Below are 19,021 nucleotides of genomic sequence, written 5' to 3'. Positions count from 1 at the left end.
CTTGCACTCTCTGCGTGCACAACAGGAAAGCCTTCCAATAATGCCTGCATAAGGGATATATAATACGTATAGTTTTATTTGCCTATGTATTCCAACTTCTTTTCTCTAACATGAAAACATTAGTCCTTATTAATTAGCTCTTGTATGAAAGAAATAATATAAGCACTTTTGTTAGGCATAGACAATGAAGGATTAACAACAAGAAGCACGCCAAGTCTTGCGGAAATCATAAACATAAGCTACTCGCTAAGAATTAAGATATACAGAATATATGAATGAGGATTGCCATAGATGACGGAATACAAACTACTTTTCTCTTTATAATTTTCATTGCTCACTCTCAAAAGGAATAAAGTATAACATCAACTACAGATACAAAATTTTGGACCAGTCAGGAAAAAATGTTAGCTAACTATTGGTGAACCGGTGATGAAGACAAAAGAAAGCTTCATTGAATATTTTTTTATACTATGTGCCAACCTAGCCGCCGAGATTAAGGGGCTTTGGGTCGTCCATTTTCAAAAGAAAGCTTCTTCAAGAGTGTCCTTTCATCAGCCTCCAATCTTCTCATTCCTTAGTGACTTCGGTCAGGAAAGGGAATTCTGGATTCGTGCAACCATGAATCCTAATTTTCATTTTTCTAAAGCAAACCATATATGATCACCAACCCTCTTTATCTCAAACTCATCAACCAACAGCAGAAATATTACCACCAGCTGGCAGCTGCTAATAATTCCAGAGTTAAGCTTAACAACATCGCCAGAGAACAACTTTAGTTTTGTGTTTGCTCATGTCGCCTCTGATAAAATATCCTCCTCATATCGCAAAACTACCATTTTACAGAGAACTCATTGGTTTCCACCTTTTTTCTTCCTCATGGCTTTTCGCTTTGCTATCCTCTTCTCTTCCCTGCAAAAACGTTGAATACTAGAATAGGTTATATGATCTGAAATTAAATCTGTTCCATTAGCACATCAGTGTTTACCAACTCGTGATCGTGGAACTAAAACACTTTACCGATTTCTGCCCTCCCATTTTTAGTTACACCACCGTTTTGTCCAACAACTTTTTTATCTGAATGCTTTTGGACATGCATCTCCCTCTTTTTATCAGCCGCTACTTTTTCATTCAATTTCCCATTCTCTTCTGCAATGCCTTTTTGCTCTGAATGCTTGTCATCCCCTTCAACATTATGTAGGTCAATGCTCTCAATGGTATCAGCACCTTGTATTTCTTCAGACTGAGCCGACGATTGTGCAGCAGATTTGGAGTTGCTCATATTTTTCAACTGAAGGGAAAAAAGGACACATGGAGCAAAATGTTCTCAACTGAAACAAACTTGCAGCAACTTCAATGAAGAAATGTTCATAATCTTTCATTCATTTTTACAGCCACATGTGTCGGTCAAAATTTATATTTCACTCCCAGAAACCATGATCATTTCTTCTATCTTTTATAAGTAAAAATCCATAAGCATTTCAATTTCTCACAAGCTTAATGAAAGGATAAAATATTTGTTTGACATGAATAAGCTAGATACCTACATAGAGTTAAAACAGCAGCCTGAGAATTGAAGAGATGCACACAAAACCTAGTGCGTATAGTATTCGAAGATATTTATGGCTTATGCGCAAAACTATATAAAACAAGCAGAACAAAATGGGAAAAATTATTTTGAAAAAAAAAAAAAAAAAAAAAAAGGACTTACACAGGAGAATTGAATGATATTACTAAGGCAGAATAACTAATGTGCTTATCCTTGTACTTCACTTGGGGCTTTGTAATCAATTTTAAGAATAGACATCAATGACCTGTAAAGAGGTAGGACTTTGAATCCTGTATTAGAGCTCTCAACTTGATACTTCTCATGCTGAAGGATTTCTCATACTTCTCGTTGGTCCATAATTCTCTCTATTTCAATAAACTGAACTCTTGAGTAATGCATTTGCTATGCAGCTATTGACAGCACAAATTATCACCAAATGATACGGCATACACCTTTGCTACAAAGAATCCATCCATGTTGTGCACATGAGGATAGAATCGCCTTGTCTTGTCCAAAGATGTGTGGAAGCGGTGCTGCATAAAGCGAATAAATCTGGGACTCAAAGCAGCTTTAGTTAGTTGTAGAATTAAACACCTTTCAAGTAAATGCACATCAATAACACAAGCTATACCCAGGCCTCCCAAAATCAAGACCACATGACACAAGTTTAACATCTCTCTTCTTGAGTGCATAGTCTATAACTGCTTCATTCTGCAATACCCGAGTTAAATAAATAAGTAGAAATTGACATGCATACAAACACTTAAAAAGGTAACATTTTTTGACGTTTAAGTTTAGAAAGATACCTCATCAACCATAATGGAGCAGGTAGAATACACTATGTATCCACCTGATTTTGAGTTGGCATCAACCATGTCAATCGCTGCAAGTATCAGTTCCTGTAAATGAAAATTGACCGCGAAACAGGTTTCTCAAAGGCCAGTAGGCGACAACAATATGTGAAAGGGAATATGAGATAAAAATAAACATTATGGAGCAAAATTAACATTGTTGCAGGAGGGAGGGAGATGAACCTTCTAATACCATCACCAACACCCTCCTGCTTTCGGAGGGTGCATATAACAACACACGCAAAAATAAAGGCAACTAGAATTGCAAAATCTGTGCCCCTATACAACAAATAAGATCAATGAAATCAATTATTAGAAACAAAGAAGATAATGTTCAATTATCCTGGTAACTTAATCTCTCCAAAATTACAGAATTCCAGAAACCAGTATTTTCTAACAGCCCGAGAAGTCAGATGCTGGCAATATGCTTTATACGGGTTCTCTTATGAAGCATAACAAGCTCTCAAGCATACAACCAGTTCACTAAAATTTTCATGATTGCAAGTCTACGAATATGGATGACACAAAATCGCCACATTTACACGTCAAACTCATTTATACCTTCTGCAGTTGTGAGCAGTTTTGTATATCAGCAGCGGTTTTGGAAGTTTTAACAGACTCGTCCTTGGAGATTACCTGCAGAACAAACGAAAAACATCTGATTAAATATGATTGCAGGCAAACATATACATCAAACATTACCACATACCCCAGTGCCACTGCAGGGAGCATCCAGCAAAATCCTATCAGCAGTGTTCTGACCAAAGACTTTAGGCAGCTGAAATGATTCCCAGACAAGGTATTAGATCAGAGGACTTAACCATATATTATCACTATGTAAACCAAGAAACAGAGACACAAGGCCAGCAAAATCTGTCAAATCAGTGCCTATAGCTCAATGAAATTAGTATAGAGCTACTTCAGCCAACAAGAATGAGTGCTCATTGCGGGGAAGAAGGTAGAACAACATTGTATGAGATATAAAATGCAGCAAGTTCTAAATGGTAGATTGCAAAATATCCTGGTTCTAACCTCTCTTCCATCATAGTTACAGACAATAGTGTTTTTTACCCCCATGCGATGTAAATTAGCAGTGAGCGATTTAAGTCTTGTCTCCTTCATCTCATTTGCATAAATAAAACTTAATTTTAATTTCCAAAGTGAAATATGTCAGTTCCATTCAGACAATGATTGAAATGGCAAATGATGTTAACCAACAATATGGAAGACAGTTTTACTTACAATTAACTTCAAAACCAGAACCAGGGAGAAGAGAGAAGTTAGAAAAAATATCATGGCATTTATTATTATGTCACAAAAGCTTATGACAAACAACAGGCAGTATATAAGCACATCAGGAGAAGATGTTCATTCAATACAATCTATTTTTTTTAAACAAACAAGAACCTGAAGAAATTTCACTAGAGCAAGCAAACAGATTGACAGCACAGGCTAATGTAAACCACATGACTAAGAATGATGTACATGAGCGCATAGTAAAATACAACGAAAGCACCCAGCATATTTTGGTTCACTGCATTAGAAATTAACAGGACAAGAAATGGAAAACAACGAATTTTTTACCAGGAAATGGCAATAAAGAAAATTGACACCCCAGACGAAATATCTATTTAAAATTCATTCACCCATCGGTATCCAGAAACTATGGATGCACCATGGAGAAAATGGATTTCTTCACAAAAATATCACACGATTAACTGCAAATGAATACATACCACTATTTTTCATCAGTGCAGCAAAATAAGTTGTTTTGCTTCCAGGAGCAGCACTGCACCATGTACAAATTGCCCACTTTAGAAGAGCAGAAGTTACCAAAAGAAGTCCACTTTTCTGCTTACCGAACCAACGGTTAAACAGTCCACAGAAATTGTTTTAGCTTTTGGAATCGTAAGTGGTGCGGGGAGGATGCATTGAGGACTTCATTCCCTCGTGTATTCAGAGCTTCAAATCAGAGAGAGTTAACGGTTCACCAGATTCGCAAGGAACATGAGGGGGAAGTAGTATGGGATCTCACGTTCAGAAGGAACCTACAAGAATGGGTGATAGGGGAGTTCCAAGTTTGTTGGAGTTGCTATACAGGAAAACCAGGCCCCAGTCTAATGGTGACTCATGGAGATGGGCATTGAGGAGTGATGGGTTGTTCACAGTCAAGTCCTTCTACCAGAGTTTGTTGGTGAGAGAGGAGGCATTTTCCCCACACACATCGATTTGGATTCCTAGGGTACCTAGGAAGGTGTGCTTTTTTGCATAGTTGGCAGCGAGGGGAGTGATTATGACAGCTGACAATCTGAGGAAGAGAGGTATTACACACATCAGCTGGTGCTATATGTGTAAATGCTCGGGGGAAGAAGGTGATCATCTTTTGTTGCACTGTTCTGTGTCAACGGGCTTGTGGAGGGTAATCCTGAACTTTTTTGGTGTTCAATGGGCGACGCCAGGCACTGTTAGAGACATGCTGCATAGCTGGTCCGGTTTCCGTACAAAAGGCACGGAAGATTGCTCCGTTAGCACTCATGTGGGTCGTTTGAACGGAAAAAGATAGGAGAGCTTTTGAGGGGATTGAAAATAATTTTGCACATTTAAGGAATAGTCTTGTCTTTGATTGCTTTTTGGTTCACCAATGTAGTCCCTACTTGTATAGATGATTGGGTGTCTTTTGTAGAGAATCATGTTTTGATGCAGATTCTCTATCTTTTGATATACCGCTTGTATACGAGAGTTTCTCCCTTTTTTAATGATATCATTTACCTGATAAAAAATAAAAATAAAAATTTAGCTGCCCTCTCAACGGAAAAGATATTAAAAATGGATAACTTGAACCTAAGATGGACAAAGTTGCTGATCTAAAGAAAGAAAAGAGAAAATACAAGTGAAGAGGAACAGAAGATGCATTATTTTGTTACATTAGCTTTTTCCTAGACTATCTAAATATGCACTGGACAACTCTTACAGCAATCAACTTGTTAATTCTTACTGATACATAAATGATGATGAAAAGATAATAAAAAAAGATCTCAATTAAAAACTAACTGAATAGTGAAAAATTCAATGATGGACAATCGAAGCAAACATTAGTAGACAAAATTATTTACTTACGCCATATCAACAACACGTTCATTCTCCTGAGGGGCAAGGGGCATTACGGGCATAAAACTAAGAACTCGCACCTTGGAGCTGTAAGCAAGTAATTTGTTTGAAATAAGCATTACAGGTGCAAAGCCATCTTTTAAAATGTAATGACCAGCCATGTACTCGGGAGTAGCACCAACTAAGGAGGATACATATGAAATAACATTGATACCTAAATAATGGGTCAACCCAAAGAAAACACAGTTAATCCTTGTACCTTTGCTTAATGGGTCCAAATTGACACCTCTGTTAAGAAGAACACCAGCTAAATCGCTTCAACCCCGTCAAAGCAATAATACACTATGAGTCAACCATCAGAGCGACAAAAGTTAAGGATAGAAAAGAGGCAGAGAAAAATATGACCTTTAAAGTGTTTGTCCGCAGAGAAATAGGCCGGGGCTTTTCAAATGCTTCAATAAGTTCAATCAGCTCAACAGCAGTAAGGTCACATATCATTCACACTGAAATGAAAAGGGAAAGGGTGCAGAGTCTAGACTAGTTTGAGTTAGAAATTATCTCCACTAATGCTTCAATCACAAAATCATTGTATCCATAATATGAACACAAGTCCCTTTTAAGTTGATCAACGTAATCCTTACGTGTCACACCTTCTTGCCTCAATGACTTCAAATTTGAAAGCACTCGAACAACTGCATTTATTTTTATTATATTTCAATTTCAATGATAATGTTACTTCTCGAAAGAAAAATAATTCAGAAGAAAAAGAAACTCACTCTCTTTTATCCTCCTTTGGAGATTAGAGAGGCCCGGGGTTCTATGTGTTTCTTCTTCAAGCTCCTAAAAATACAAAGACATATTGATATTTTATACTTCAATACCACATAAGAGGGGATGATTTGTGTGGTACCCAATTTTCTCTTAGCTTGATTATAGAAGGATCTAGTTCTTCTTGATGGATTATTATATGCAGCGGAAGCAATCCCAGTATCAAAATCACATGTAATCTAGACAACTAGCATAAACAGGATTTCACGGGTTACCTCTTGAAGCGTGAGCAAAACTCCTTTATCACGTGAGCGTCCAATTCTACAGCAACTCAATGAATTCTCTACCACCCGCACGATCACGATCTCCGAACGTTCCACCGTCTTCTACTGTGTTACCCAAATAATACCCGGAAATAGTAATTTCGTGTGGGTGAAATTTCTAAGGAAAAGGGGCTGAAATTCGGCCACCATGTGCTCCCCTTCTAGGTGGAAAAACTTATGTATTTATAGCACAAGTTTTAAGGGTTAAAACCCTTTTACAAAACTTGTTGGGTTTTCTTTTCCATCAGAAAAAGGATTCCTTTATTTTCTATTATTTAGGCACAATAGGAACCACAAAATTTAATTAACAAGGCTTCCAATTATGGAATTAATTTATAATTCTCGAAATTAATATCCACCATAATTAATTATGAATTATTCCACTAAAAATTCGTAATTGCACTCCTTATTCAATTTCGAAATTCATCCATTAACTCTTATTTAACTCCCCATGTTAAGATTCAGATACTAATCAATTAAATTAAATTACTGACGATTTAATTTATTGATTATTTCCTTTAGACTTTCGCTTAACTTATTTCATGTGTCGGATACAAAATCCACCGGCCGGGTTTACACATGAAAACTTATAAGCTTTCATAAAGGTTTATCATCAATCTCTAAACGGAGACATGGATTCCATCAACTAACTATTACTTCGCCAATGTACATATTATTATCCAATTTACCAGGCATATTGACCCACGAAAGAATCTCGCCTTTTAATAAATCAAAACAATAATAATATACACATCTAATAATAATTATATCAAGATTAAGAGTATAAGTACATTTAATGGCTAGAGAGTTTATTTTATTAAGTCAGTATAAAATACTTATCTCTACTTGGTCCGTTCAATACATACAAAATGTACTAGCACAAGAAGTTGGAATTAAACCATTCCCATAATGAAGATAAATTATATTTAATCTTGTACTACAGTTATTCCTGATTGTTTGTCCAATTCCATCATTAGATTGTGAACTCAAACTTTATACTTATAAGAACCAATGATTTAATCTTCCGTGTATAAGCTAAACTCTATACACTAAATCATCTACTATATAAGCAAAGGACACCGACTAATATATGATCTATTAAAACTTTATTAAAATTGAATGAACAATATTATCATAATAAATACTATATCTAAACCAAATCCATGGTTAATAGTATATATCCCAACACTTCTATGTGTTCCAACTACTACTGTTGCGGAATAATAAATACAGAAAATAAAGAACATGGAGATTTTACGTGGAAATGCTTGGCTCAAAAGGTGATAAAACCACGACCTACTTTCCATGATCAGGAGATATCATTTCTGATAAGTTAGGTTTATCTCCTTCGCGTGCATCTCACATGTTTGAGTTGATCATAACTGTGCTTCACAAGATGGACCTGGTCCATGTTTGAGTTCCTTCGTCAGTCTTCAAAACTTCACCTTTACTTGGGCCAACAAATTCCCCCCTTTTGATGATGACAAACTCAGTGCTTTTCACTCACTTAGGCCCTATCAGAACTTAGCTTGTCCATCAATACAAAGTTAGAAAATTTTACCTATCATCAAGGACCAGGTTCATTATGTTATAAGCATCACTTATTAAGAATATATAAAGCACAATATCTCTTTCCCCTTTTGGTATCATCGAAAAGTTGCATAAACAAAGTGTGATTCCCAGAATTTTAACAATTACTCATGGCCACTGAGGACAACTGCAAGTGCAATGATGGATTAATCATCAGTAATCAACCAAACATATTCAAACTATCAAGGATATATTAACAATCAATCAAGAACAAAAATAGTAGATTTTATTGATAGGAGATATGTTGCTACCACAATTCACAAAAAGAAAGCAAAAATATTTAAAACATGAGCAAAAGAAAGAGAAGTCCCTAATCTGGATCACTGGTGGTACTAGACAGGTTCAGGAGATGAAAGCTAGAAGTCCTAAGGCTTGGGAGAGCTAGCGGGTTGGTTTTGGGCTTGGAGAAGGGTCATCATATTTTGAAGAATGCCATCATTCTTCTCATTTTCCTTGGTGAGCTCAGTTCTGAGAGCATCCCTCTTAGATTCAACCTCTGCTAGGTGAGCCTTCAGCCTCTGCTAGATGAACCGGGTTCATTGGGAATGGCATTGATCTCATTATCACAAGCAATCAAAGTGTTGATTTCAAAATGATCTTTACTTGTGGCCATTTCCCACTTCTTCAGTGGCACCTTGCAGCGATCAAGAACAGTAGTCAGAATAAAACCATAAGGAGTAGCATGGGCCTTGGAGCCATTGATAACCCTGTCCAGTAGCTTGATAATAAATGCAGGCCAGTTGATCTTCCTTACACTTTCAAGATACTCCATCAACACCAAGTCCATGTAATTAGCAGTGTGTCTTCTTTCCTGTCTAGGCAGCAAACACTTGTTGACAAATTCAAACAAGACTTTGTGGCATGGCTTCATTTCACTCTTCTACACGGCCTTAGCTTCATTCACTTCTGCAACATCACAGAATCTCCAAGTGATTGCAAGGGCAGTAGGAAGGGAGTCTAGACATGGTCATCTTTGCCTTGTGTAGTCATCATACCCTTCAGAAGGGATGTCAAGGATCTAACCCAGCTCCTTTGCATCAAAAGTCACTTTAACTCCTTTCACTTGGCTGGTAGCTCTGCCATCCTTGACCTCTGCATTGGCCATGAATTCAATGATTTCATTCCTAGCTAGCCTTCCATCCATATGAAGGACCATGTCCTTCCAGCCCTGAACAACTAGTGCATCAACCAATCGAACCATTCTTGGTTCCACCAAGTCTTTCAGCAATCTACCCTTCAAAAATTTTCTTTTGCCAAACTTGGCCAGCTTGTCTTGTTCACCATCAGACTCACTCTCTTCTTCACCACTCTATTCTTCATCCTCAGCAAGTCTAAGCTGTTTGTTTCTCACTGCAGACCTTGTCCTCTTGGCCAATGAAGGTTTATCAGCCTTAGACATAGATGAAGACTTCTTGGAAGAAGTCTTGGTCTTTTTGGGCTTGGGGGTCTAAACCTCCACAGTTGTGTGTTCCTCCTGATGGACCTGTTCCATCTCCTCAACATCAACAACCTCAGAGGGATCTGAAACCTTAGCTTTTCCTTTATCTATCCTCTTCTTCTTGCTTTCAGCCAAAGCCTTTTGTAATTCAGTCTCACTCTATTTCATCATGCTTCGTGTGGCACTTCATTTTGGTAAAGAAATCTCAGTAGTTGTTGGAGAAGAAGCCTTTCTTTTCTTGGAAGGTTTTGCAGTGCTAGGGGCTTTTGGTGTTGAGGTTCTCCTTTTCTTTGGATCATAACTAGCACCTACTTTCTTCAGAAGGTCTACTAGGGTCTCCTAAATAGATGAACCAGGTTCATCTGCCTGTGAACTTAAATTAACCAATCCTTCAGCAGTCTCCCCTGAACCACTTCCCTTTGTCTTCTTGCTACTTTCTTCCACAGTTGCATGTTCAACCCCACAGATAGCTGGTACCACCAATTCAAAAGTGGGTGAAGAACTAGCCACTTCTTTCCCTTTTCCCCTCACATCACAACGCATGCCCTCACTCTCCTTTTCTTTTTCTCCTTTATTTTTACCACCTCTCCTTCTTGACTCGGGCAATTCCACATTCCTAACAGCCCCAACCAGAACAAACCTATTGTCTAAATTCTCAACCAAAGCAACACGTACCTCAAAAGGGGAGTTTTGAGCCTTCTCAGAGTCAGAAGACCCAATTCCTTCCCCCTCACTCGCAGATTTGAACGAATCGTCTGAGTTCTCAGAATCTTGGGCTTGGCTTGCCTTCAATTTCTCGTTCAATTTACTTGAAAGAGCACCGGTTGCCACCGTTTTGCGAGCAAGCATTTTTATTCGCATTCTCTTAGGTTGAGGGGTTGTGCTAGGTGGAGGAGGGGTGGATGAATCAGAGGGGGTGGGTTGTGGAGGAGTGCCTGGGTTATCTTGGGGATTAGTCATCTTTCTAATTCTAGAAGAGAATTTATGAATTGGGGTTTTAGAAGAAAGAAGAATAGAGTGTAGAAAAAAATCGACGGTTTTAGAGAATTATGAAAGTGGCAGTGAATGTGATGATGGGATTTTAAATAGAGAGGCTTAATTAATGACTAACAGCAGCTTTTTGTAGTCAATTAGAAGTCCAATCAACCTGAAACTTCAGGTTGAATAAGCGGTTAAGCTTCCCTAGATTTTAGGCATTTTTTTGTGGTGTGAATTCTAGTAGAGACGGAACTGGTTCAAAAAATAAACAAATATAATTTTCTGATGGTTTTGAACATAGGTGAGACTCTGCTCATGATTTAAATATTTAAATTTCTAATTATGCAGAGTATAGAAAACATACCTCATTATTCAGATGAATCAGGTTCTTCATTTAGAATCCTCTTGATCATGCCTCAATTTACTTTATAGAGAAAATTTTGTTAGAGACAGTGAGTCATATCAACACATGTCACAGGAGTATACTATTTACAGTATGAAACTGAGTAAATATTTATATATATATATATATATATATATATATATATATATATATATATATATATATATATATATACACACACACACGCACAAGTTTCAGATTTCCTAGCCATATTTTTTTTCCCAATTTTTTTTCATTGTGCATTCTGAGTTGGTCCCATTAGGTGACCTTAATCATCCCTAATTCTAACCTGTTCTTTTCAAAGCTTTCTCTACACAGTGCTTTAGTAAACATGTCAGCAATCTGTTTATCAATAGCATAGAATTTTATAGTAATCAATCCTTTCTCATAGTTGTCCCTTAAGAAGTGATGTTTAGCATCTATGTGCTAGTCATCTTATGATGAACTGGGTTCTTAGTCATACTAATAGCACTAGTGTTATCACAAAAGATAGGGATGCAACCAACTTCAACGCCAAAATCCACAAGCTGTTGTTTGATCCACATTAGTTGAGCACAACAAGAGGCAGCAGCAACATACTCAGCCTCAGCAATGGATAAGGCCATTGAATTCTGCTTTTAGTGGCCCATGATACCAGACATGAACCAAGAAAATGAGCCATACCTGAGGTGATTTTCCTATCCACAAGGAAACCTGCATAGTCAGCATCAGCATATCCTACTAGATTAAAGTTACTACCTTTAGGGTACCAAAGGCAAAGGTAAGTAGTGCCTTTCAAATATCTCAGTATCCTCTTGACATCAGTCAAGTGAGATTCCTTAGGATTTGCTTGGAAACGAGCACAAAGCCCTACACTGAAGACAATGTCAGGTCTGCTAGCAGTAAGATACAAAAGTGAACCAATCATACCCCTATACAGCTTCTGATCAACAAATAAACCAGGTTCATCTATGTCCAATTTTGTGGCTGTTGCAATAGGAATGTCTATTTCTTTTTATTCTTCCATTTTAAACTTGTTAATCAACTCCTTTGCATATTTCTGCTGATGGATCATAGTTCCATTCGAGTTTTGTTTAATTTGTAAGCCTAAGAATAAATTAAGCTCACCCATCATACTCATCTCAAATTCACTCCTCATAAGTTTTTCAAATTCCTTAATTTTTCAGTGGTTACTCTAAAAATTATGTCATCAACATATATTTGTACTACAAGAAGTTCCTTACCTTTTTCCCTCAAGAATAGAGTACTGTCAATTTTACCTCTCTTGTAGCCATATTCAAGCAGGAATTTGGACAGTCGTTCATACCATGCTCTAGGAGCCTGCTTGAGTCCATAGAGAGCCTTGTCTAATTTGTACACATGTTCCGGACACTCATTGCTCTCAAACCCTGGAGGTTGTTTGACAAACACTTCTTCCTTTAGGTAGCCATTTAGGAAAGCACTTTTGACATCCATCTGATGAAGAGTAAATTCCATCTGTGTTGCAAAGGCTATGAGGAGTCTTATAGCTTCCAATCTTGCAACTGGAGCAAATGTCTCATCATAGTCTATGCCTTCCTCATGGATGTAACCTTGAACCACCAACCTTGCCTTGTTCCTTGTAACAGTTCCATCTCCATCAAGTTTGTTTCTGAAGACCCATTTAGTGCCAAATACTGATATGTCCTTGGGTCTTGGAACCAGATGCCAAACTTGACTTCTTTCAAACTGATTGAGTTCATCTTGCATTGTATTTACCCAGTCTGCATCCTGCAAAGCCTCAACAACATTTTTAGGTTCAATAAGAGATAAGAAAGCATAAAAATACATAGATTCTTTAATTGTGATCTATTTTTAACTCCAGAGGTTGGATCAGTAATTATGTTCTCAATAGGATGAGAACTTTGATACTTGTAAGGTTTCACAACCAACTGGTTTCTATTTGATGTTTCTCCCATGTTCCGTTGCTGAGGAACAGGCTCATGGACAGGTTCCATTTGTGGATTAGTTTCAGTTCTTCTTTGTTCAGTTCCCCCTGTCAGGTTGCGCTGGATGGAAGAACCTGTTCCTTCTTTTGATGCAGTTTCAGCTTGAGTTGTGCCTTCACTTAATTCTTTTACCAACCCAATAGCTTCATCTTCATGTTCCTGTCTCTCAGAAAGAATGTTAGTTTCATCAAAAATAACATGTACACTTTCTTCTACACACATAGTTCTTTTGTTGTACGCTTCATAAGTTTTGCTATGTGAAGAATATCCCAAGAATACTCCCTCATCACTTCTGGGATCAAACTTACCTAGGGAGTCCTTTCCATTATTTTGCACAAAGCACTTGCATCCAAATGCCCTAAGATGGGATATATTTGGTTTTCTCCCTTTAAGTAACTCATAGGAAGTCTTCTCTATAAGAGGTCTAGTCATGCACCTATTTATGATGTAACATGCAGTATTTACAGCCTCTGCCCAGAAGCTATGAGGCAGTTTACTAGAAAGAAGCATAGTCCTAGCCATATCTTCAAGGGTCCTATTCTTTCTTTTAACTACTCCATTTTGTTGAGGAGTCCTAGGGGTAGAAAAATTATGATCTATACCATGCTCATCACAAAATTCAGCAAACTTAGCATTTTCAAATTCAGTTCCATGATCAGACCTAATTGATGCAAGTTGATTACCTAGTTGTTTCTGAGTTTTTCTAACAAAGGCAGTAAACATGTCAAATACTTCATCCTTAGATGTTAAAAACAATGTCCAAGTAAACCTAGAGTAATCATCAACAAGCACCGGCACATATTTCTTACCACATCTACTTAATGTTCTCATTGGACCACAGAGATCCATATGAACCAGTTCTATCGACCTGGTAGTCCTTACTACTTTCTTGCTTATAAAAAAGGATCTTACCTGTTTCCCCCTTGCACAAGCTTCACAAACTGTCTTCCTTAAACTTGATGTTAGGTAGACTTTAGGTAGACCTATCACCAGGTCCTTGAAGGCTAATTTGTTGAGTTGACTTAGACTTGCATGTCCAAGTCTTTTGTGCCAAATGAGGGGATTATTGTCCAACACACTTAGACAAGTGAGTTCATTTTCTGAAAGAGTGAACAGATCTACAATGTATATATTGTTTACTCTTTTTCCCTGCAAAACAATCTTGTCAGTGATAAGATTTATCACAAAACATTTGGTGGAGGTGAATGCTACCAAGTTACCTCTATCACACAGTTGTGATACACTGATTAGGCTATAATTCAAGCCATCTATCAAGTAGACATTCTCAATGGTGTGAGTCTGTCTTACCTACCTTTCCAACCCCTATGATCTCAGCTTTCTTACCATTTTCAAAGGAGACATTTCCTCCTTTGAGGTCCTCAAGTGAAAGGAACTGGTTCTTGCTACCAGTCATATGCTTTGAGCAGCCATTGTCCATGTACCATATTTGGCTGCTTCCCTTCACTTTGACCTGCAAGAGAAAATCAGGGGTTAGTCTAAGGAACCCAAACTAGTTTGGGTCCCTTTCTATAGGCAAAAAGGTGAATTAAATTCTTTTTAGCCCATCCCGGCAGCCTATTTTTCCCTTGAACAAAGGTTTTGTTCTTCTGAATGGCTTTTTCTTTTGAATTACATTCACTTTTAAAGTGACCAGTCTTTCCACAGTGTGTACAGATTTTATTTTTAGGAAGTGTGATATACTTGCTTTTGGGATCCCACTTATGTGTTGGGGTCCCATAGCCAAGTCGTCCCTTATTGCTACTGAGATGCTTTTGTAGCCAGGTAGTGCATCAGAGGACTTATTCTATTTGCAAGTTCTGCCTAGTTCATACTTCACCTTGCCTAGATCTTCTTTTAGGACTCTTATCTACTCATCTCTCTTGTACAACTCATCCTTCATTTTGCCTAGATTTTCTTTTAAGGTGAGGTGTGTGTGATCAGCTTTCTTTTTACCGGTTCCTAATTTCAGTTTTAAATTTTAGATCTAAGTTCTAAGACTGTGGTGTCAATTTCAAGAACCTGGTTCTTCAACTCAATATTTTTTCCATCACTTTCACTAGACCTGAGTTCCAGATTTTTACACTTAGCTTCTAGAATCACACATTCCTTAGGCAGCTGTTCCTTCTCATTGTTTATGGCCTCAGACTCATCAATGAAATCTAGTAGTAATTCATATAGCCTTTCTTTAGATAAAAATTTAATCTTGTTTTTGAGATGAGTCACACTTACCTCTTGTTCATCATCTGATTCTCCAATGGCCATAAGTGCTTGTTCATCTCCATCTTCATCTTTTGAATCCTCATCTAAGCTTTCTCCCCAAGAATCAACCATAGCCTTTGTTGATCCTTTGTTCTTCTTGGGTTGAACCTGTTCCTTCTTCCCGTTTCTCCGTTCATCCCTTTCTTTCTTCCATTCAATTTCTCACTGAGAATAATTCTTGATCATGTGGTCAGTCTTACCACATTTGTAGCAGCCCTCGTTGGTCTGTTTTTTCAGGAGGTCTTGGTTTGTTGAAGGTTGCACCTCTTGAATACCCCTTTCCTCTCATTAAGTACTTCTTGAAATCCCTAGTGATCATAGCCATTTCATCATCCTCTAAGTTTGCACTTTCAGCTGTTTTGAGAGCCAGGTTTCTTTCTTTCTTGGGTGCATCCATCTTCATGGTTTGCCTTCTCAATTCATAGGCAGTGAGATTTCCAATCAGTTCATCTAGCTTAAGAGTAGCAATGTTCTTTGATTCCTGAATAGCTGTGATTTTGCTTTCCCAAGTTACTGGCAAGACCCTTGTCAAGATTTTCTCAACCTTGTCTTCCTCAAGGATAATTCTTCCAAGAGACTTAAGTTCATTTGTTAGTGTTGTGAACCTTGTATACATCTCTTGGATGGTTTCTCCTTCCTTCATGGTGAAATTCTCATATTGAGAATACAACAGTGTTCCTCTTGATCTCTTTAATTGAGGAGTTCCTTCATGGGCCACTTGTAGAGTGTCCCAGATCTCCTTAGCAGTAGTACAATTTTGAATTCTGCTGTACTCGTCTAGACCTAGTCCACACACAAGTCATTTCTTGGCCTTGGCATTCTTTTCCCACTTCTTCAAATCTTCACCAGTACAATCAGCTCTAGTCTTTGGCAGATCCACTCCTTCAGCATTCTTCTTTGTAGTAGCCAGAGGACCATCAGTAAAAATATCCCAAAGTTCATAGTCTTCTCCTATGATGTGGTCTCTCATCATGTTCTTCCACCAGGAATAGTACTGGCCATTAAAGAGTGGAGGCCTAGCAGTGGATTGTCGTTTCCAGTTTTCAGGTGGTGCACTCATCTTGATCTATTCCTAAGGTGTTAGCCTCTTCAAGGATAACCCGCTCTTATACCAATTGATATTTTATACTTCAATACCACACAAGAGGGGGGGTGATTTGTGTGGTACCCAATTTTCGCTTAGCTTGATTAAGAAGGACCTGGTTCTTCTATGTGTTCCAACTACTACTGTTGCGGAATAATAAATATAAAAATAAAGAACACAGAGATTTTACGTGGAAAACACCTGGCTCAAAAGGTGAAAAAATCATGACCTACTTTCCAGTAGGATTTTTCCAAACTCTCCACTAAAATCACTGATCCAAAAACTGCATTTACAAAAACTCTTTTGTAAATCTAGGATTAACTCTATTCTCGTTGTGGCACACAGCCTCAACTGTTATGACAACTTCAAGTTAACTCTAACTTGAAAACTCTAAGTACCTAATACAATTGCTTCTAAATAAGCTTAAAGGTACAATGTAAAATCACCTACAACAATTGAACTAGAATAAAAAGACAAACATTTGGAACTGGTTCTTTTATCTGGTTCAAGTAGCGTCAGGTTTGCACGCTTGAATCACACATAAATTGCTTGTAAAATTGCCTTGCTATTTTGCTCTCAGTTCACGTTTAACTTCTGCTTATGTGCATTACCTGTAAAAGAGAACAACACTGATATTTATGGAGTAGATTGACTAGAATACAAATACTATTCTTCCTTGGTGGAAGATTTCTAGTTGGTCTCATCCTCTAACTTTATCCATTTCTTGAGCCGTGTTTCTCTTTGTATAAGGAGTCTTTCTCCTTATCCAATATGCAACCTTTTCGATCATGATCAGGAGATATCACTTCTGATAAGTTAGGTTTATCTCCTTCACGTGCATCTCACATGTTTGAGTTGATCATAACTGTGCTTCACAAGATGAACTTGGTCCATGTCTGAGTTCCTTCGTCAATCTTCAAAACTTCACCTTTACTTGTGCCAACACATATTTACTTTTCCCTGCATAAGTGTCAAACCTCTAATCAAGAAGTTGAACATTAGGCAAACCTCAGCTGTTGGCAGTCTGAACTCATCAGCTTCTTCTTTAATATTGAGCTTCAGTTCTGCTTCAGCGTACTCCACTTCTCTTTCCCTTTCCTCATCAATAGCTTTTGATCACTTCCTTATAAGATCAGTATCATCTACATCTGAATCAGAATCGACATCCGAATCTGAAATAACATCTGAGCCATTGTCTGCAACATAAATGCCAAAACAAAGAAGCATGGCTAGTGAGTCATAAAATCATGGCGGATGGCTAAAATTACTATACGGATGCTCTAAGTCACAGTACCAGCATCACTGCTTGCTAATATATCAGCAGTAAAGAGGTCATCCCCGTCAGAAGACATATCAGAATCCGAGTTCATTTCCTGCTGTTCTTCATCACGAAAACCTCCATCATCGTCTTCAAAATCCCCATCTGTTCCTTCACTGTCACTAAAAGGATCCTCCTTTTCTAGTGGCTTAGGTGGCAAAGGTTCCTTCTTTTGCTTCTTCTTGGTAGGGGGTTTCCCTCCCGCTATCTTGCCGAGTTTGGGACCAACCATTTAAGCTACAGTGCAACAAAAAGTGTCAGCATCAAGCTACCCTTGATTTCCCAATTTGGATGGATTTCCATATGCACAAAATTTAAAGAATCATCAAAGACAAAGTAACTTCTCCCTTGCGCTACCAAACTAGTTCATCCTCTAGTTAGCACACTCTTAGTTTCATCATAACAAAAAATAAAATCTCCGGGATCGAACACAAACTTTAATCACCAAATATCAACAAACTTTCCAATTAAAACTTTACATGACAACTTAAGAAACAATAGACAAGGTTCTTCACAGGTGATCACATAAGAATCTTTACCTCAATAGCTTTAGATAAGCATAAGCCAAATGTTTACATACAACTCTTACTTTTAGGCAAAATAACAACCTCTTGACAAGAAGCATGCCAAAGTGTTAGCTCAAGGCTGCTATTTTCCTTTAAAAACTTGCCCCTTGTTGGTATAAAAGCTTCCTAATTTACATCCAAAAATTGTACCACAGAATTTTTTTTCTCTATAATCTATAGTAATTAAATATTACTATTACACGTTAGCAGCGCTGCAGCAGAGTCACTCACCAAAGGCTTTTGTACTTAGTCAATTAAATTTTCATATTAAAACGAAAACTAGAAAACAGTCACAAATTCAAGCCAATAAAAATCACTTCAAAAAGGCATTTAGAGTGGAAGATGAACATACATACGCTTTAATTTGATTTCGCATAGTGCAGAAAGAGGAGACACATGGAGGAAGCGGGGCTGAATTTATTTAAAAAGTGGATACAAGTTAAAAATTTTTAAAAAAATTAGGTATAGGTTAAATGGGGCGACCAAATAGGACGGTCGGTGTAATTTTTACCAAGGAAGCGGCTGAGCGGGGGAATTAATTCGAGTATTGGACACAACTTTTGGTTTGGGTCTACTATTTCATCCCTTCTTTGGATTATTGTTCTTTCGGGCCAATTGAAAAGGTTGTGGGCTTTGACACAAGCTCATCCAATCAAATACAGTCCAAATGTTTTATTACTCTTTTTTTTTTTTAATGTTTTATTTCTCAATAAAACAAATTTATACGTATACTAATTAATTTTAGCATATGCAAATTCATACAAATTTGCACTAAAACAAATTTATACATATGCTAATTAATTTTATATGAAGTACGCAACT

At 37.5% G+C, this 19,021-nt stretch overlaps 1 protein-coding gene across 1 annotated transcript; it reads right to left on the bottom strand.

The window, feature by feature from the left end:
• Positions 298-5,666, bottom strand: LOC109230166 (probable 28S rRNA (cytosine-C(5))-methyltransferase). Its single transcript, XM_019395689.1, has 10 exons — positions 5,515-5,666; positions 4,134-4,186; positions 3,834-3,931; positions 3,107-3,175; positions 2,959-3,033; positions 2,353-2,445; positions 2,178-2,257; positions 1,709-2,098; positions 1,018-1,288; positions 298-909 (listed from the first exon to the last, which is right to left on the bottom strand). Exons 1-8 carry the CDS (start codon positions 5,664-5,666, stop codon positions 1,957-1,959), a joined length of 762 nt encoding a protein of 253 aa, XP_019251234.1. The 3' UTR covers positions 298-909; positions 1,018-1,288; positions 1,709-1,956.

Source organism: Nicotiana attenuata, chromosome 7 (assembly GCF_001879085.1).
Source record: "Nicotiana attenuata strain UT chromosome 7, NIATTr2, whole genome shotgun sequence".
Classification (NCBI taxonomy): Eukaryota; Viridiplantae; Streptophyta; class Magnoliopsida; order Solanales; family Solanaceae; genus Nicotiana; species Nicotiana attenuata.
The sequence above is the reverse complement of the archived record's forward strand: the minus strand, read 5'-3'. Positions and strand labels throughout refer to the sequence as shown.

Bases quoted from the DNA above. Each gene is read 5' to 3' on its own strand.
- LOC109230166 (XM_019395689.1), bottom strand. From the start codon at position 5,666: ATGGCTGGTCATTACATTTTAAAAGATGGCTTTGCACCTGTAATGCTT. The intron at 2,258-2,352 runs GTATCTTTCTAA...CGGGTATTGCAG, and splicing joins GCTCCATTATGGTTGATGAG to AATGAAGCAGTTATAGACTA. The intron at 2,099-2,177 runs GTATAGCTTGTG...TTTGAGTCCCAG, and splicing joins CTTGATTTTGGGAGGCCTGG to ATTTATTCGCTTTATGCAGC.